The following is a 20,857-nucleotide window of genomic DNA, read 5'->3' on the forward strand; positions in this document are numbered from 1 at the left end:
CAGCAGAACCCACAGGCTTCCCACTTTTCTTTTTTTTTATGTGGAATGTAAATGTTGCTTCTTCCATCGTAACAGTAATAGGGGAGATGGAAACACGCTGAGGAAAAATGACCAGTCCAACCCCACAGAATAAGGAAGGCAAGCTCTAACAAACTTCTATGATGTTCTGTCCCTTTTCTCTACAGCCTTTGATTTCACTATTTTAAAATACCAGTCACAGTATTTCACTGCAGCAGATCTAAATAAGAGTGTATAATGCGACGTCTGGGATAACCTCTGTGCACTGTAGGATCTCCTCTAATGTCACTGCACGTCAGGCACCATATTCTTCTATTTAAAGTCTTTCTCACAATCTGCACTACGAAGTCTTGCAGCTTTGGCCTCAATGGATTAATCCATATTACACAGGGCTTCCAACCAGCCAAAACAGGCCAGACTAGCACCACCCTCTTAGCAGGAGAGATATTGGAAAAGGCCCCTAAAATCCATGAAAAGAAATATCAGCTTATCAGCCATGGAACAACAGATCTTCTTATTCTATGATCCTGATACACTGAGCAATTTTCAACTCCATCATTCAATAGCAACAAGGCTCCATCTATGAACCTGCTCTAAGGTGTGTGACTACTCACCTGTGGGGTACAAAGGACCTTCAGTGCCTTCCGGACACTTCCCAGACGACCACAGATGTCAAAAGACTGCAATAAAGACATTCCATTTTAGATACTTTCTACCAAATACATGTGTGTTTATGTCCAGGAACTCAGAAAACAGTGTCTCCAAATAGATAACTCAGAAGGAATAAAGATCCTAAGTAACAATGGTGCCAAAAACCATTTCATGGTGATCATGAATTATGTAATAAATGTGAATTGATAGTGCAGAAGGGTGGCCAAAAAAGCTTTGGTAACAATGGACTGCAAATCAGGGACTTCACGGGACAGAAAGAGGAGCAGCATCAGGAGTCTGTGAGAGGGTAAATTTCTCAGCCCCAGGAGTTAGGAAAGGGCTAAAATGGACCCATTCCCACCCTCGGAACTGAAGACCTGAGAAGCCCAGAAGTGAGGTTAGAAAACACTGCAGTTAGCTTGTGAAAGAGGGAAAGAAGGGCAGTCTCTTCACACGAAGGAGGCAGAAAACAGCCTTCTTCAGCCTCTAGGGAAAAGGGAGATTTCCAGAGCCACACAGCTCTGCCCGCAGCCTGACACTTCGGAGCCTAGGTGATATTATGAAAGAAGTGGGAATTGCCTGTCTGGCTGCAGAGTGTGATTTTGTGGAGTGCAGCAACTAAATGCTATCAAGAGAAGTACAGCCTGAGGAGTGAGAAGCAGGACTGAGGCTGAGCTGCTCCCAACCACTTAAAGAGTGAGGAACTTCAAATGCCAGGAAAGGTGTGGTTTTCCAGCACCTTGGTACTTTACAGATTCTCAAAGACAGCCATAAGCAGGGGCAATACCAGGTCCTTTTCTTCCCCCCTCTCTCCATTGCCCAGCAAACATGATGTAACTGCATCTGGAGAGCAGCACTCATTCTGGGCTCCTCATTAAAGACTAAAAGCAGTTCAGAGAAGGGCAGAAAATAAGCCTGCAGAAAATGATTTTTGAAAAGAGACTTAAAGACATAAATATTTACAGCTTGGCTGAGCAGTACAAAAGCAGGGGGAAAAGACAATAAACTGCCTACAAATATCAGGGGGCTGAGCAAGAGAGGAGACTCTCAGCATTCTCAAAGTGAAGACACAGTACTACTAATAAAAGGGAAAACAGTTTGAATACCTAATCTGGTTCACCTTTCCTACCTGCTGGCAGAACATAGGGAAAAAGACAGTATGAACTAGAGAAGATATGAATAAATTATTGTGCAAAGAACAAGCCTAAATTTGCTTGGAGAAGGGCCAGATGACACAACAGGACTTTCTCATTTTTAACCCACATGAGTGAGAAGTGGCTGGGAGGGCAGAGGAATATGCAGAGCCATAGTGGACCAGTAGTACAAAGGCACCAGAATGCCTGGAGTTGGCTTTCTATTTTTTTTTGGTTAGCATGATTAAGTGGGCCCACTGCAGGGAATGCCAATGAGATCATCGCACAATTGATATGGAATCAAATGAAGGCACCAATAATGCTTCCAGTCAGCACGTAAAAAGGCTCCCAGGGTCCTTCCAGTAATGCTTCCAGTCAGCAACTAGCACTTGAGGCTCCGACTACTACAGACTTTTTATCTACTAACAAGGATAGGGATCAGCTCTTTGCCACAGTTCAATTCACAGCTTTTTCTGGTTGTTTTGCTTACAGTGTGACTTCTAATGTCTTTGCTCTGGTCTGGTGTTTTCTGTTCTCCCAGCCCATTTCCCCACTTCATTTTTTTTCCCTCTGGAGCTTCCTATACCCCCCAAAACCGCATGTTTCAGTAGTCTCTTAAACATCCATTTATCAATCCATGCACTGAAGTCTATGTTGCGTCAGCCGTCTTTCTAGCAATAGGATTGCAACAACTGGGTTCGCAGCCAGTGCTTCTGTTTAGGACAGGCTGAAAACAAGACCTGGATGTCATTACTGATACCTTTATTGATGAATATCAAGGATTTCTCTCCCCAAATCAGAGGTTCATGTCTTCACAGTCCAGACAGAGACACCAAGATCACTCCCATCAGCTGCACTACATACAATGTGCTGAAAGTCGAGTCTGCCCTTTGTGCGGGGAAAGAGGATGCAGCCCTAGCTGAGCCCTGGATTTTTGCCAGGAGCACAGAAGGTCTGAGTGCCAAATTGGCTTCTGTGGTTTTTCTAATGTGGTTTGTGGCTTTGCTAATGTGGACTCCTTTGGGTATATTTTCAGTTTCTCAGGCAAGGAATTAGACCTGCAACTCTTGTGATTGTAAATGGGATGCACGTGTCTAGTATTCCATGATCTGTACTGGAAGAGTGTGCTCCCACTTTTCTTCCACTTCCAAGCAAAGCCTCTAGTATGAAGAGGTTTAATCTTAACCTGGACACATCTGTGGTACTAAGTAGCTGCCACACAACGACCTGGGACATGTTCCTGAACACATCACCCTTCAGCTGGCCTATTATCCATTTCTATCTCTGATGAAGTAAATGAATTAAAGAAACACACGTTTAAAGGCCTAGGCTGTAGCCAAGGCTCTTTCACACAAGCGTGCCCCACAGATCTGATCCTAAGTTACAGTCAAGGCCAGTACATAGCTGTCCTTCTCTCCTCACGGAGCTTCTATGCAACAGATCAGCAGAACTTTTCAAAATCAGGTTGCTTTTACAAACCAGCTTGGGTGCTGTGGGGCTGGGCCCTGCCCAGTGAGGCCCCTGCTCTGCCAGCTGTGGTTTTGTGCTTGGCTCCCCTTCCTCCAAGAAGCAGATTGCTCCACAGCTTCTTCACACTATAACAACGTCTACCAAGGTAAGAAATGGCATGTGGGTCTGCAGGTAAGCATCCTTTCTCTAGCTGTTGAGTGACTTTTCTAAGAACAGACACCAGAAAGATGATTTCAGATCTATCCTTGTAATTGCAATCTGTTTTCCTGACCTCATGAGCCAGCAGGGCACAGAAAGGTTGGATACTCTGTCTAGAGGGGATCCAGACGGTGGCATCTTTGAAAAGGAGAACAATCCTGTTGCACAGCACAGAGTAAAAGACAGGACACATAATGCTGAAAGAAAGGACGGGTGTGCAGGGAACCGTACTGGTCCCATATGCTTCCTATTCTGGCACTGTTTGCTCTGGTTTTTGGGTGATCAGGGACCTGCTGTGACTAAGTTGCTTCCTTTGACCTCCCCTGTCAATCTTGCCTACGAAAACTGTAAATTTCTTGACAGTAAAGGTTGCATTGCTCCATTCCTATACAACATACAGCTGCAAATGCAGCCACGTCTTGTGTGACAGTTAAATTACGATGCATTGCTCAGCCATTTATTCGCCCCTTTGAGCTGTTTTCAGCTCGAATATATTCTCTTCTGTTCTTCAGTCTGCAAAACCATAGCCCCTTTCTCCTAGGCAGAGACAAGCATCCGGTTACGGCAAGCTTGACTCACTTTCCTCAGAGATAGCTAACACAGGTATATTGTTGATTGCTTCAGCTACTGCTTTTCCCCAGGCAGGACTCAACGCACTTGGAAATACAATAAGTTTTAGAGCTCAGACCTGGGACTCTTCTAAACGAGTCACTCCTACTCATTTACAATTGTACAGGCAGACTGGGTGCTCTTAATATTATCTTTGAGGAAATACTAATTACTCTTGTCCTTCACTGAGATCCCAGGCTTGTATCAGTCAGACCAGGACCTAGAATGGGGTGAGAACTACCTGTTTTATCTAGGTAGGACTGGGATATCCTCTGTGTTGCTGCTGCGTTCAGTACTGTGAGTGACGGAGTACCTACCCTGCCTGCAAAGTCAGAGGAAGGCTTGGAGAGAAACATTTAACTATCTGCAACCTTCCTTTCAGTGCTGCATCCAGAAGTCTGGAGACAGCTAACCTCTAACAGTACTGCTTCCCCAGGACTCCACTCCCATTCTCTTCTAGCCTTTACAGAAAGGGATTAGAAAGCAGCAATGACCTCATCAGCCTGATGCAACCCCACAGGAGTAGCCCCAGAGCCTTCTCTAGCTCACCAATGCCTGCACACCAGAGAAACAAAATGCTTTAGGCAACTAAAGCATGTGGTGTTGCCAGGTGCTTTTCCTTCCTGGATAGTGACAGTAACAATCAATAGGTGTATTTGTTCCCCTCAGCTGTGCTTCTTTCTATGCTCTTGCTACAGCTCCCATGAAGGTTGGTAATGAGGTGGTGCTCACCTTGCAGAGGCTGTACAGGATGATCAGGATCCCACCTAGGAAGTAGCTGCTGGATGGATCATCTCCCATGATGTACTTATACCACAGCTGGATGGGGACAAGGGAACGGAATAGCTGGCTCAGCTCCTCAATAACCAGATAAAACTTGCCCTGTAAAACAAACAAGTGATATGCGATTACTGCCAGGAGCTCAAAAGAGCAGCACTTTACAGCTATGGGACTTGAAGCTTATAAGACTTGTGTTCACCATACACCTATGCGTTGTTAAATGACGCAAAGACCAGTATTCATGAGATGCAGGTTTCTTTACAGCCAGTTAACTTGGTGCCTAGAAAGGATAATTATTCATTTTTGCTTAGTGTTTCTCTTGCTCTGTCATTTATCCTGATATTCTCCACTTCTGAACCTTAAACTTTTAGAGCAGGTTATGGGTATACACACTGCATATCTGGGCATGGCTACAGAATGCCAGCAGCAGAGGTTAAGACTTGCAGGATGAATATGATGTAAATTAGAGATATTAATAATGAAAAGAATGCATGATAAGTCTCTTTGATCCAATACCCCCTTCTGAAGGTAGAGAAATTTAAATATAAGGTGACATCAGTCTTCCTGACAATTTTCTAGGTCATCCTAAAGAACCAAATTAATTAACTCTTTGCCAGCAGCCTTCCACTCAGGTGTGTTAATCCTGTACAGTACACCACTAAAAAGACTGGCTCTGAAAAAAAACCCTCAAGGCATTTAAACTTCCAAACCTTTCCAAGGACCTTTAAAGAAAAGGGGGTGGGGGAAGCATACTGGTTGGAACACTGCTCTCAAGAGACTCAAAGAATTGGCAGCATTCTTTGTAAACATTCACCAAAGCTGTCCTTACTATTCTGGCATTTACTCCAATTAGAAAGCCTTCCTTCCTTGAAGGACACCTGCAAGGTAAAAAACTCCCTTCTGGCTTACTGCAGCTGTGATGTGCAGTAGCTGAAATGCATTTTTCTTAGCATGTAATTTCTATTTTAAAGCACCTAAGATGAGGGCTGAGAAGCTGGCTAAATGAGGCTACCTAATTAAGCCCCCCCCCATCTTAATGAGGACTTCTTTATGTTCTGTTTAACAGGGACAGCAGGGCACTAGGTCAGGGCAAGCTGTGAGCCCAGGACTATGCTTAATCTGCAGTGACATTATCCGGACAGAAAGATTTGTTTTTGACATGTCAAAATTCTTTTCTTTGATAAGATCAGGGAGAAGGGGAAATTCCCCTGGAATTTTGCTGTGCTGTCCCAGTTAGCCTTGTCATCAGTGATGTCATCCCAGGTCAATCATTAATTGGTGAGATTTGGAGTGGGGATTAAGTCCTCCGCAGCCTGCAGGGTAGCAGCAGCAGCTAGAGCCTTTCCCCAGGGTCTCAGAGATGAGATCACTCGACAGGCCATCCTGCTGCACCGAACAAACACAGTCCTTCAGAGAGCTCTGGCATTCTCATGATCTCATATTTCCCCTGGGACAAGGAGTGAGGTCACACCAGCGGTTGCTAACGGACCTGGGCTGCTTTCTTCCTCTCCCCCCATCCCCTCCTCCTTGTTAATCCCAGGTGGCATCACATAGCAAAAATCTAACAGCAACAATCTGGGGTCCTAAATGCAAGCAATTTATTAAATTAGCAGAGAGGTCTCTATCCAGCCTCGTGCCTCAATACAATCATCGTTTATTTTAGGAGCCCCTGTGACAGAGGGTCGCAGTCTGCTAATGACCGCGCTGTCAATCCCTTCCCTTCACACAGGCTGCTCTTCGCCTCCCCCTCCTCAGCCAGCTCTGATGAAAGCTACCCGCAAGCTAAAGGCAGCAAACTGTTTGCTTTCTCCGACTTGTTCCTCCCACCAGGCTCTCACTCATCAGCTTTTATTTAGCCTTGCTTCCTCAGCAGGCTGAGCTGGGACAGGTCAGTGCTTACTTTCTCATTGCATCAGACAGAACTTCTGGATCCAGCATTTGGGCATCAAAGCTGAGATTCGTCTACAATAGAAACTTTTGAGGCACTAAAGCCCACAGCAAGGTGTAAGGGAAGATGGGTCACAGGCAGCCCTCAAGATGTAGACAGCTTATGGATTGCAAGTGGCAGAGTGTGGCTCTCAAATGAACACACAGCAAGTGACAAATCTCCATTTTTGAACCACTAAACTGCCATCCCTTACAAAGCTTATATAATTTGTCTGATGCAAATCTTCAGTCTTCAGTGATAACTGCAGGGTATCAGGACTTCCTATCACTTCAGTACTTGTTGACCCTCACAAGAGTGCAGTTAAGTTTTAAATGGATGCTGTCCCCATCCAGCCCATTAACACCACCCACTTGACCATTTAAGAAAGGCCTGTTGATAAGATCAGAGCGATCACAGCTAGGAAGGAAGCAGTGCAAGGACAGCTGAGCATCACTGAGAAGAGAGCTAGTGCTATAGTAAATGCTTACTATACGTAAATATATATATTTATATAAATATATATAAATGTAAAGCTTGTCAGGCATCTCAGTCCCCACCGCAGTGCACCAGACCTGTTTCAACCTAGAAAAACAGAAGTAACTTTGGAGATCTGCAGCAGAACTTGTCTTTCTTCTGAGGCAGCAGCTTAGAACACAGGGTTATTCCCTGTAATTTCAGCAGCAAAATTTAGCCTTCTGATAGCAGCAATTTATTGCAGACAGCACCAATCATGTGGTAGTGCATACAATATACCTTTCTTTTTTCTGCTTTTCGGCTCTTATCACTTGGCTATCTAGGTTAAATTTTCAAAGTGAAATCATAGCTGGAAAAGTCCTCTAGGCTCATCCTGTCCAACTACCAGCCCAACCCCTCCATGCCTGCTAAACCATGTCCCCAAGTGCCACAGCCACACTCTCTGAACCCCTCCAGGGATGAAGACTCCACCACTACCCTGGGCAGCCTCTGCCAGGGCTTCACCATTCTTCTGGTAAGTAATTTTATTTTTTTTTTTTCAATATTCAGTCTAAACCTCCCCTGGTGCAATTTAATGCTGTTTCCTCTCATCCCAATCCCTTTGGAGGAGAGCCCAGCACCCACCTCATCACAACCTCCTTTGCAGGAGCTGCAGAGAGCAATGAGGTCTCCCCTCAGTCTCCTCTTCTCCAGGCTAAACAGCCCCAGGGCTCTCAGCTGCTGCCAGAACCGCTGTGCTCCAGACCCTTTACCAGCTTCATTCCCCTCTGGATATGCTCTAAACCCCGCGATGCCCTTCTTGTACTGAGGGGCCCCCAACTGAACAGGAGGTTTCAGGTGCTCTTTGTCTCAAGCTGTATTTTGTCTGAAGACTTCAGGAAAAGTACTTCAGCTATTTCTCCTCGATATGAGGAACAACTGTGTATTACATCAAGCACAAATACAATTATTTCTCCTGTGCATCTTACTTGGAACAACAGCTTGAAATAAGACAAGAGGAATACACTTCTAGAGACTGAGAAGCTCCCTAAGATCAGGGGAAGCTGGTTTTCTTGAACTTGTGAGCCAGCCTCAATGCATAACTGGACTACGCAGGAGCCAGCTCTCCAGAGCAAGGACATCACCCTGCTGGACCACAGAGATTAAATAGGATATTAGCAAAAATTACAGCTCCTGGTTAGGATAGTTGGGAGAAAAGAGTCTCTGCTCTGTTCTCATCAAGCCCTTGCAACAGGTTGCAGTTAGGCCTGACTAAAATGTAAGTACAGCACTTATTTTGCTTCCTCTGCGGGATCAGTTACTGCGAAAGCTGACAGTCTGCTACTCCTGTTATCAAACACATCATTAGCGCAAGTAGCAAAGGACTGTGCTGCAGATCTAATTATAGCAACTCTGCTGATGAGTCTGGTGATATAACACAGTGAAATCTCGATTCCTGTTTTTTTTCAGACTGCTTTGTTAAAAACTAAGTCAACAACTCGTGTCTAGCCTTCCATTTTCCTTCACCACATAGAAAGACCATTTCAGTACTTGAAATTAAGCAGTTTTGGAAGAGCAGAAATCAGGATTTTGATACAATTGCACTTTTCCTTTGGTACATGCAGTACTGTCTGTAATGATGTACACATACTACATGTGTACACTCACAAAGGGTGAGTGGCACTCAGTAATCCTTCAGTATTTCCTAACACCCTCATTACTTGATGGCAGAACTACATCCTATCACTTCATGTTATTCAAGCTCTGTTGAGACTAGAGAATTCATAAAAATTCTTCAGTCTCTTTATGACATCACCACTACAGTAAAAGATTAAAGACCACCACCTTATTTTCGTGTTGTTGGCTGACATGAAGGACAGCTATTTTCCGCATTTTCTAAATGAAAACTTGAGACACAGGAAGACTAAGGTTAAGCTAAGATTATTTCAGTGCCCAAGCTAAGATGTCTGGGATTAGACTTTTTACAAAGCACTTAATTTTCTAGATCACGTTACCATTAAAAGCTAAACCACTGACTTCAGTCTGCAGCTGTACGTGGCTTTTCTAGAATCACATAGGAATTATCTGGCAAAGAAAAGATGGAATTCAATTCTCCAGTGTAATAGTCAACTTTAACTTGTAGAACGTTCTTCTTCCAATGCTCTTTGTTCTCTATGCACTTTCCAGGTTCTTTTAATACCTTGCTTTGCTTTATCCGTGGGGCACAGTATACGTTGCTGATGGATGGAAGAAGACTTACAGAAAAATAACATGGAATCACATAATTAAAAATTGAATCACAATATATACACAGCAAAGGGGGCAAATTACAGCTGCAGAAGCAGTGCCAATTCTCACATAGCCTAACCGAGCATTGACTTTGCAGTCCCTTTTGACATAAGGCTTTGCAAAAGTGTGCATGTGTGCCCCCACAGTAGGGAACAGAGGAACGCTAAGGTTTTACACAGTGGAATTAAAATGGGGTGCAAGAGAAGTGAGAGAAGTTGCAATGAGGCAACTGTAAGTTGTGATTAGCACTCAGGGGAAGTTCCAAGTCTCACTTATTCTGTTGCCAGCAGCATTAGGGCATATTCTGAAACAGGAAGATGCTAGAAAAAGCTTTTGAATCCTGCTGACAATTTGGATCAGGGAAGAGCAGGCTCTGCTGAGATTTCAGGTCATATTGCCAATATAAGGAGGTGTTGGGTAGGAGCAGCAAACAGGATTGTGGCACAGAGGATGCTGGTGAAAATCCAAGACTAATGAGGAGTAATTTCAAGGTGGGACTAGAGGGGGAGAAAACAGCAACAACCACCAAACAAACCTCAAGCATGTATTTTCAAAGAGACAGTGAGAAGTCCGCAGTGCCAGTGTGCACTAGTACTTGCACACTGCTCCCTGACACCATCTGAACAGCTGAAAGAAAAATCTTCAAGAGTAATGCTAGTCTTGCCACAAAAAACTCATTTGCGATGTCTAGATTCAGCTTTCCAACAAAAGTGATGAGTATTTATTCAACAGCAATTTTAAACTATGTTTTCAACAAACAACTGTTAGTGTTTTCCTTTTGAATTTTCAGTCTTGTGGGAATGCACTCCTTGTAACTTGGCTGCACATCTGTATTAAGCATGCAAAGAAAAGTCTTACTTAGGGGCCTCCCTTAGGTACCAGCCATTGAAAGTACTGGAAAAATGTGTGTCCTTGGAATCCTTCTCCCTGTAGAGACAGCATATACATAAACAGAAAAGAACTTGGGATATCAGTTTCTTACAGCTGTTTTGGCTTGGTTTTCTTTCTCCTGACTCTCGCCCATGCTTCACTCCATTCTCTGAGAGATCAGCTTAGATAGCTGTCAAGAGCATGAGGAGGGGATGGGAGACTTGCAGGCACCTGGGATTTCCTAAACAAAATCTTTGGCAACTGTGTCTTTTTATTATTTATTTCCTTATTTTGAATTCCACCCCCCTCAAGCTGTCATTCCTTAGCAGTGAAAATGAAAAGCTGCCATTTATGTGTGTACAACAATGGAGGCTTCTGCAGGCCACATGGCTCCTGCAGTTTAATTTACTTTAATTCATTTTATATTGAACCAAATGATCTTATTTGCCTTTTTTAATGGAGAGCCTTCAGCATGCAGGGTGGGAGCCAAGCCCCCCTTCCAAAGAAATGATGAGCCCAGCTGCTATTAAAACTTGTGCTCAGCTTGATGTGGCATCACAGCTCACAGGGGAGGAAGAAGATCTTTAGCCAGGTATGCTTCCTCTCCCACTAATACTTCTGATTGCAGAGGTGTAAGACTGGAGTCTGATGTTGGGGTTACCTTCCATTTTCTGCTTGTCTCCCCTGTTCACAAACTCTTCTTCCTCTGCCTTCCAGTCCAATTGTTGTGTCTCAGCCTCTCTTGGTACCTGTTTTCTAGGCTGGTTTGGAAGCTGAGAAAGCCTGGGATTATTTTGTCAAGTTTTCAGTCTTCCTTCATCCTTCGAAGGGATTGCTTGCAGAGATATTCCATTTCTGAGGTATTCAAGCTTGGAGAACTCTGGCTTGTTGTATCCCCAAAATACCGCAGCCTTCATGCTTCACGATTCAAGCACTCATCATGTTTACTGTTCTCTGTATTCAGACTGCAATGATAAAACTCTTCTCCTGCCTTTCAATTCCAGTTTGTGTTTCCTCAGTTATTACAGTATGAACTGGTGCTACAAACCCAAGATGGTTCCTGATGCCATCTTAAACCAAATGCTGCCCTTTCTGTGCTGGGGCCACACTAGGAATACACAATCCAGGTACCTTAGACTGGGAGAACCGAGTGCTGTAGCCCAAATTTTTCATGTGTTCACTGTCAACATGAAAAGATGCACTGAGGTTAGAAGAGTTTAGAACTATTCACTGTTTTCATCAGTGATCTTAGAAAGATAGAATGGTTTGGGTTTCAAGGGACCCTAAAGATCATCTGGTTCCAATTCCCCTGCCACTGATGGAACACAGTAGGTTTGTCACATGTGCAGTTGACACTAAACCAGGAAAGGCTGTAAACACACCAAGAAGAAAGATTATAATCCAAACTCAGCGTGACAGACTGGAGAAATGGTCTGGAAAGTAGGGGGAACTGAAGACAGTCTAGAAGATAACAATAAGATATAGAATGAATGATCTCTGAGAAAAGACTCAAAAAATCAGTGGTGTTCAGTCTACAGAGAATACTGGGGGGGGGGGGGAGAAACAAAGAACCTGATCTTGCTCTGATCACAATGGATATGGAGAGGTAAGAGACTTGAAAGAAAGACACTTAGCCAAGGGAAGTTGTGGCTGCCCCATCCCTGGAGGTGTTCAAGGCCAGGCTGGATGGGGCCTCGGGCAGCCTGATCTAGTGGGATGTCCCTGCCCATGGCAGGAGGGTTGGAACTAGATAATCTTTAAGGTCTCTTCCAACCCAAACTACTCTAAGGTTCTATGATCTATGATTCTATACTTGGAGGAGATGCCTCATACTAGAAAGGCTATGCCATCATCAGTGAAAACCACATAGTATTCAGAGACGAGCAGACTCTCAAGGAGCAGTGTGAAAAGCCACACCAGCTTTCAAGTGCCTTTGAACCTCCAAAATGAGGAAAAAATGAAGAGCTGCTCAGTGGTAGATACCAGAATGATCAAAGTCCCTGATATCCTGTCCATGGGCAAGTTTTATCATCTATCACTGACTGCCAGCAAGAGGTACTGCAAAGAAGCTCAAGATTAAATACCTTTATGCCTTTGACGGCTGTGCTGAATTCCACCCCTGACAGCTCAGCAGTCTCCACTTCAGGCCCTATATTATGGGGTGCTAGGAGCTTCAAGTAACACCACTTACAAGCATATGGTGAGGAAGAGAAGAATTTTTTATCTGGTAAGTAGTAAGACAGCAACTAACTTCCTGATGAGAATGTGGTCAAAGTTAATGTGCCTAAAGTGCAACAGAACTGTTTTAACTCAGAAAAAGGTTACATTTAAAAAAAATTCATCTGAAGAATAAGATGTGTGGCATTGAGCTGGCCTGTAGGTGTAAGCTGAGCCAACAGGCTCAGGTAAAGAGCTCAGCTATGAGTTTACCAATTACAATTTCTTTGGCATCCTGGGGCTCTCTTAGAGCTCTCCCATCCCAGTTTGTTCTTGCTTAGTTTGTTACATCAGATCTCATCCCTGCTTGGCTTAGTGGATGCAGCGTAGAGAGGGGGATAAAAATAAATCCAGGTCCATAGAGGTAGGTAACAGCAGCCTCAGATGTCAAGGGACAGTGATGCCATCAGCAACATCCTAAGACAAAGAGAGACTTAAAAAAAAGTGAGAAATATTGCTATCCAGAAAAAGGTATTAAAAATGAAGCATCTGTGCTCTGAGTCATTATAGGCCCTTGACAGATGTGATCTTACCAGCCTCCCACTGTAGCTGCAAATAAAGACCCCTTCTCTTTCTTCTCTCCCGACAAGGATTAATGAGTACTTGGGATAGCTCTCAGGCAAGCAAGCAAAGGCTGTGAACCTTTTCCAACACTGCAATTTATCTTGGGAAGACTATTCACATCAGTTTTCCCTCCCTCCTAAGGCTGGATTATGCTCTGACCTAGCACATTAATCTCCCAAAATAAAATAATAATAATAGAAGAAGAAGGGAAAAAAAAACAGCTGGACAATTGCCAGAAATAAATTAATAACCATCTCGAATAGCCCTGCTGTGCAGGAACAAACTGCTCAACTCCCCTGCCACCCATGTCATTTGTAAGCAAAACTATTCCCAGTTTAGATAGCCCCTTAAGTGCCCTGCCTGAGACTTTCAGCGATTAAATCTTGCAACTATACAGTGCCTTTCATCCCAACAGCTGCCAGAAAGTTTCTTTACCCAATGCAAGTAACACACATTGCCCCACTTGCCACTGAAACGTAGACACTACTAAGTGGAAGAAGGGGCAGCACAACCAGTCTGTAAGAGTAAAGAAATACGAGAACGTATTTCAAGAGAGAGAACACAGAAAGATTCTGAAGTTAGGCCTAGTCTACGTGTGATTTTGTATATGTTTAACCATTTTGCTAAAATGTTCCTTCACCCATGGTTAGAACTTTTGCTGCCTTTTGTGACATCAGCAGCAACAATTTAATACCGTTACATCTGTGTCCCCAGTGCAAAGCCAAAGAGACAAGCACTTGCAATTCCCTTTCATTAAATGAAGACATCTGTGTTTCAGAAATATCCGTTAACAGAGGTTACTCATAAAACAAGACTTGGAACAAAGTCAACCAGAAAAGCAGTTATCTTACTGCTTGGGCCCACTCCTTCTCAAGCAATGCTTACCTCTCTCTCTCTCTCTCTCTCTCTCTCTCTCTCTTCGCACTTGTGGGCACTACCAAACTCTTGCTGAGGTCTGTGATGGCTCAAAAGCCAAAGCTCACTACCCAGATGACTTCCGGCCAACGTTTTATCAGAGATTTTATTCTTTTTATTCTTCCACCCACATTTTTTACTGCAAATGTGTTGTAAAGGTGTCAGATTATCAAAGACAAACATCTGTATATCAACAAAAGACTCTTACCTTTGACTTGACAGCCAGGATGATCTTGGGCAGGGCCACAATTAGGCATTTCAAAGCAATGGTGAGGTACTTGAGTATGAAGTCTGCAATCCCCACAATCCACATCAGGTCAAAGAAGTCCAGCCTCTCCAGGTTGGGTTTCAGAAATATGAGGCTGAAAGGCATGACAACAAGGCTCAAACACCAACAGGAACCTCACTTAAGCTTCTTGATACCAGTTGTATCCACTGCTGCCTAGAGAAAGCCTAGAAACTCCCGTGAACTTTGGTGAAGTTCTCAAGGGCAACAGGAATAAGACACACAAATTAGTAAGCAGGGTTCTTCCAGGCCTCTTGATTTTGCCTATTCTTGCCCATTTCTACTGAGGTCAGTAGGTTTGCTGAAGAAGATGGGACTCAAACATTACAAAAACTGTTTCGGAAGGCTGCAATCTCCTTAACTTGCAACCCACACCATGAAAGAGCCTTTGGTCTATGGCAATGCCTTTCATCCACAGGCCTGCTCTATCGCATCTCGCTGTAAAAGCTTATCCTTGGAGGCCCAAGTCATCAGCAGTTAGGATTCCTTGGGGAAGTCACGTCCCAGCCAGCCGCACTGTCTTGCTCCTCCGAGGCTGGCTCATCCCAAGGCAGAACTACGGCAGGGGCAGCAGCCTCTAAAGCTACTTGTGCACGTGAAAATAAACCAGTGACCAAGGAAGCACTGTATTAGACACGGCAGAAATGCCAGAACTTCAGGCATGTCATGCTCTGAGAGCGGCTTTCTGCTCTCTGATGTGGTCCAAGAGCTGGGTGGTGTTAATTAGCAACTCATACATGAACCAAAGATCAAAGAAGGTAGAGCCCCTTAAGTAATGTTATCGACTGGGCTGAATATTTGCTTGTTAAAGAACGGGAGTCTAGGACAGTAGAACTTCATACAGCAATATGCAGGAGCTATTGACCTGAGCAGCAATGAGAACTGAACCCTACTCAGACTGAAAAACCAGGTTCTTCTTCAGAATATTTACCTACTAAAGCCTCATGGTAGAAAGCAAAAACATTATAAAAAAATTGCAAAAGTAAAATAACCAACCCAGAATGAAAAGCCTGAACATGAATTTAAAATACTCACAACACTGGCACAGCACAACAGGTAAAATTACACCCTAAAAACAGAAACAGAATCAGAGACTTTACTACTATTCATGCACTAGAAACAAGCAAAAGTAAATAAATCAGGAAATGAAAAACAAGACAGAAAGAAACAAAACTAAAGCAGCTATTTCTAATTTGACAGGCCAGCCTCAGGAATAGTCACAGGTTCCCACACACTAGCCCAACCATGACACTGCAGGCACCACTGCAACACTTGCAGAAAAAGGGCTTTTCAGTGAGGCCACTGCCCAGACTGTTCACTATTAATAAACTGCACCTTAAACAGTGTGTAGGATGGCCCAAATTTGCTGAAATCCTTTTATTTTAGATTACCTATCCTTTGTGTTAAACCAGTGTCGTTTATGCTTTTAACCTTAATCTTTTTCTAAGGGTCACACTGTTCCCTGGTGGTGCACACAAATTTCTTCTTAACACTTTCACATTTTTCTGCCATACCCGTTTCCTCACCTCCATTCCCTCCCACAAGCCCTCTACAGTGTATCCCATGGCTCGCCACCTCTCATCCCAACCCACGCATGTAAGTCTTCTCATCTCCACCTTCTAAAAGCATTTACATACACAGCTTTCCAATGACCAAACATTAAGGGCAATTGCAAAGGATACCAGGGCTGTGGGCAGACCTTGACTCTTCCACTGCAGACAGCATTGGTGGGAAAAAGCAGGGAAGCAATGAAATAAATGGCAGAAAGAAAACACCTAGGAGCCTTCTAGCCATAAGCCAAATGATGCATATTACACACGTATTTTCAGTCTGAAGTTCGAAGCCCGTCCTCTTCAGTGGGAAGATAATTCATACAGTTTTAGCTATTAATATCAAACTTCCTTCTCAAGTAATTAGGTTTGACATTGGTCCATTTCCTCCTATTTATTCTACCAACATCCCCTTGTTAAATTTTGTATCTCTGTTTCCTATCTGTCATTCATTCCCTGTTTTGTAGGGATAGTACAGAACCAAATCCACAGGTACTACGTTTTCTGTATTTGAGATCCACTTTAGTCAGTATCTGAAAGGGGAGCCTGTCTTAATTACCTCAGATCCAAATGCCTTCAAGCCGTGAAGACACTGAAGTAAAACACTACTATTTCATCTCCAGTTTATCCTTGTAATAGACTCAAAGCTTGATAGACCGAAGAGAAAATAAAACATTATGGGAAGAGGAAAATCAGCAGGTCAATCTCTTACCTGCTTCCCACATCTGCTCTTTGTGTTCACTCACGGTGGTACCTGTTTCAAGCAGCAATGCTGTAGCAGATCATCACACCCCGGCCCAGTGAGACCCCAGTTACATCATTTATTGATAGGAACATAGTCCACCGGTAGAAGCGATGCACATATGCTTTTCCTCCAATGACAGGTATCACAAAGGCGTAACCAAGATGCCTTAAGTATGTACACTTCCTCCCAAAGTGTGGGAAGAAGCGGGCTTCCCTCTTTTCCTCCTGCTTCCATTACCACCTGCTTCCACCAGGAAAAGACAGAGTTCACTTACCTGTTGTACAGCTGCTGAGAGCTGAATGTGTAAAGCAAGTATAGGGTGTTTCCAGTGAGAAAGGCGAGGATCCAGAAGACAACCAAGACTGACCTCTTCTCCTGAGCAAGAACAAGAAGCAAAGATAAATTCAAAGTCTTGTGGCTGCACTGAGCCTTTAACTGCTGAAGAAATGCAAGGCCAGCCCAGGGGACACAAATATGCAACTATGTGTGAAGTAATTAGTTTAATTACATTGGACTAAGACTCAGAAATAGGCTGTTAGGCAAAGACATATATAAAAACAAGCAGAAATGGCTCTCACTACCTTTACAAACAAAGTAACTTCAAAGAAATTAATCAAAATACACCAGTGGAAATGATAGCCTTAATAGCAGGACAAAGTTTTCAATGTTGGGATCTTCTTCGGGACATCTGAAATCTCCTGATATTTAATAAGCAGATTAAAAGCTCAATCAGTTCCATATATTGTACCATAACTCTGAGCTGCCACCTGCCTGGGATGACACTTCACGAAGGAAGTGTTTTACAAATAGACCCAAAGTCACTTACAAGCAGGCTTAGCTAAATCAAATATAAAATAACCCATCCCCACATGCAGCGGAGATGTTATCTGAACATCTGAGGTTCTAGAACACACATTTTTTATTTAAGAAATAATTAAAGGCCAAAAGAAGTGGAAATTTTGCATTTGAAAAGACAGGAACATTACAAACAGAAGCTGCGTGGCAGAAGACCTTGTCCTGGGTCTTGAACCAGTGCAATTTTGGAGAGTAAATTTTAGTCCTGGGAGGGAAAAAAACCCAGCAATTTTCTCGTGAGCTGATTTATTGAGGAAATAGCTCTTCAACAGCCAGGGATGTTGGGTTGAGATTTAAAGCAGGCAGATTAAGGGGCATGCTGCTGGAAAGACAGAGGTGCAAAGTGCAAGGCAACATCAATCTATTACATGATTGTGCAATTTATCTGTTCATGTAGCATTGTATCACATTTATGCCACTGCTGCTGGTAGATACAAGTCTATGCTTGTGCCACCCCTGTCAGTTTTAAAAAAAGCAGTTCTACTCTTGTGCTTTTAGTGGTGTTGAAGCATTCTGCTGACACTGGTGATCATAAGGCCTGAAAAGATCTGCTGGTTTCTTTATATTCTAAGCATATTAGCAACAGAGCATTTAAGACACTAACAAGCAATACATCTACAAAACCCTTCAGCTGAATATCCCAAAACAGAACCCAAATGCTAATAAATTAAATCTGGTCATTAACTAGTGAAAAAGGTGTCAGCACCTCTATGAAAGTTTCTATTTCAGCAGTTCTGCTGCAAATGGGAAACTAAGGCCCAGAGAAGTGCTTGCAGACGCACTGCCAATCAATGGCAGAACCAGGGAAAGATTACAATATCCCTGAGTTTTCATCTCTTTGTTCTACTATGCCAGACTTCCACAAAAGAACATGATGGAAACTGTGGGAGAGCATCAATGAGGAGAAGTAGGAAGAGGAAGTGAGGATTACAGCACAGAGCTCTTATTCTGACAGATCTGTATCCATATAATGGCATTCATTCCTACACTGCAAAAGAAGGTTCAATGTAGCCATTGTTTTGTGTACAAAGAGCAATGCTAACTGGGAAGGTAAGAGAGCAAGATGCTGTACTCACCTTCAGAGCAACCTGCTCTCGGAGTGTTGAGTTGGCATAGGCGAATGTGCTGGCCATACCGATGCACACGGCAATCCCTGCAGGGAAAGACACCGTTGCAGTAGGTAAGGCTGGGCAGGAGGATCTTCAGTCCTAAACCACTTGATGTCAGCATCTCAAGCTTAGAAAACAATTTCCTGGGTGATATTCTGAATGCATTTGGAGTTAAAATATATAGGCAAATAAACCAGGGCAGTCTGGACTCATGTAATAAGTTCAAATTCAAGCTAAGGGCAAATAAAGCTACTACAGTGAGCGCTTGCCACCCAGCCGAATACACTGTCCGAATGTCAGGTTCTGTGCTGAAGTAGAACAGAAGTGCTGCAAGTTGTGGCTGCACCGTGCAAACAGAACATAGCTAGATGACAGTATTAGAACAGAAGTTCAGTAGCTCATAAAGGACAGGGCACGCTACCAAAACCATACAGCATACCAGGCCCAAAGGGCACGATGTCGCAGACATGAATCAATGGCTGTTTTGTGGAATACCGGCAGAGCAGTAAGTGGCTCCCAGAACGAACGAGGATCCTCAGACAAGTCACACATACAACTCCAAAGAGGAGTATTAGAGGAACAGATTACATGTGACCACTGAGGGGATGAAATACTCAGGTACCATTTAAAAAACCTGGACAGATACATTCTTTAGGGAACTCTGAAGATCTCAACTGCAAGATGTAACTGCTGATGCTGTTTTGCTCCATTTGACAACTACCAGCCTTCCAGCCATACAAGTGTCTCCTCCCTCTGAACCCTCCAGTGCCACACATAAGCCTTTGCTGGTCACTAATGTAAGGTCTCTCCATCTCTCCTAGAGAGAACTCTGAGTCAGAAGCGTTGGTAACATCCTCAGCCTCTGCAGGAACATCAAGAATATGTAAAGAAAAGGTACCGGACTGATCTCCCACAGGTCAGGGCAGGGAATGGATGGGACTGACACAGATGAAAACAACTTGGACCAAAAGTAGGGTGAATTTATCAAATGCATTATCCCATGCGTTTGCTTATGTCCCCTTCATGCCAGACTACCTCTAGCCACTATCATCTGGATAAATACATCAGACACCACAGCATAATAAAGCTTCCTAACCACCCTCTAAAATACTTAGAACCCAGAAAGGATGACTTACCCAGCTTATGCTGGAAACAAAGTTTAGCCAAGAGGATCAATATGAAGGGAAGTCCCTTCTGCAGCCAACCGATCACAGCTTTTAACTCCGAAAGAGCTGGGGCTGGAGTCCCAGCCTGTTCATCGCTGCCTTCCTCAGTGTGCCCATGGCGGTCTCCTCCTGCCATGTGCAGCAGAGATGAACCTCGGTGATGGCCATGGTGGAAATGATGGGACGACTGCCGGTGGTGAAATGGAGCTCCTTCTGTACGACTGGTCCCTTCCTCCCTTGGAGCTGGCATCTGAATGAACACTTCCCCACCTCCTGCTGAAGAGCCCAGAACCAAACCTGCCTGGAATGGTGCGGCTGTGATGGTGCCTGATGGGATACCTGCCAGGCCTGAGAATAGCTGCTGTGGCGAGGAAGCTTCAGCCTTCAGACTTTCAAAAACTCCGCTTTCATCCACGCTGGTTTCAGAACTGACTGTTTGGCTCCGGTTTCTGCAGTGGAAAGAGATCAGAGAAAAGTGATTAAACAAAAATGAATGCCTCAGAACTTCACAGTCTTTAAGCCCAGTCCTGACTGTAGTCATTCAAGGGTTCCTCACGCACTATCAGAATACATAGGTCTTCAAATGACAGATGTTTTTCCCCTCTATTTGCTGTTGGAAAGTCACAGCTGCAGAACTAGCTGCAGTAACCAGACTCCTAAGATAAGATCAGAGCACTTCTAAAGAACTGATCAAAATGCACCAGTTCCTTCATCTAAGGAACTGAGTTCCCAAACACCCCCTTCACTTTCAGAGGAACCAAAGAAATAACACAGCTGATACCAAATTCATCATCTTCTAGGATAATTTTTAATATTTAAAGAAAAACATACCAACCCCCACGTAACTTTAGATAGCACAGACAAGACGGGTCACGTTACATACAAACAAATTAATCAAGCAAACTCAAAGAAATGACCTGCCCTTAAAATCTTCCATCTTTATTGAGAGATGATTGCTACTTGCCTACAGCTGCATAACACAAACTAAAGACAGAGCCAACTGGATAAAAGAAGCATTGAGAGCTGCTTGTGTGTCCCTGACACAATAAATA

The 20,857-nt window shown here is 43.7% G+C and overlaps 1 protein-coding gene across 6 annotated transcripts in view; it reads right to left on the reverse strand.

Moving 5' to 3' along the window:
- The window catches only part of RNFT2 (ring finger protein, transmembrane 2), a 31,806-nt gene that overhangs the window by 5,516 nt on the left and 5,433 nt on the right, over positions 1 to 20,857 (reverse strand). For all 6 annotated transcript variants that reach the window (XM_054082038.1, XM_054082037.1, XM_054082039.1 and 3 more), the window contains exons 4-9: positions 19,776 to 20,254; positions 18,607 to 18,683; positions 16,950 to 17,050; positions 14,303 to 14,456; positions 4,812 to 4,961; positions 633 to 698 (exon numbers count right to left, since the gene is read on the reverse strand). In XM_054082038.1, coding sequence (XP_053938013.1) covers positions 633 to 698; positions 4,812 to 4,961; positions 14,303 to 14,456; positions 16,950 to 17,050; positions 18,607 to 18,683; positions 19,776 to 20,254 — 1,027 coding nt within the window. The remainder of the gene's footprint in view (positions 1 to 632; positions 699 to 4,811; positions 4,962 to 14,302; positions 14,457 to 16,949; positions 17,051 to 18,606; positions 18,684 to 19,775; positions 20,255 to 20,857) is intronic.

The sequence above is a fragment of the Cuculus canorus genome, chromosome 17 (genome assembly GCF_017976375.1).
Source record: "Cuculus canorus isolate bCucCan1 chromosome 17, bCucCan1.pri, whole genome shotgun sequence".
Classification (NCBI taxonomy): Eukaryota; Metazoa; Chordata; class Aves; order Cuculiformes; family Cuculidae; genus Cuculus; species Cuculus canorus.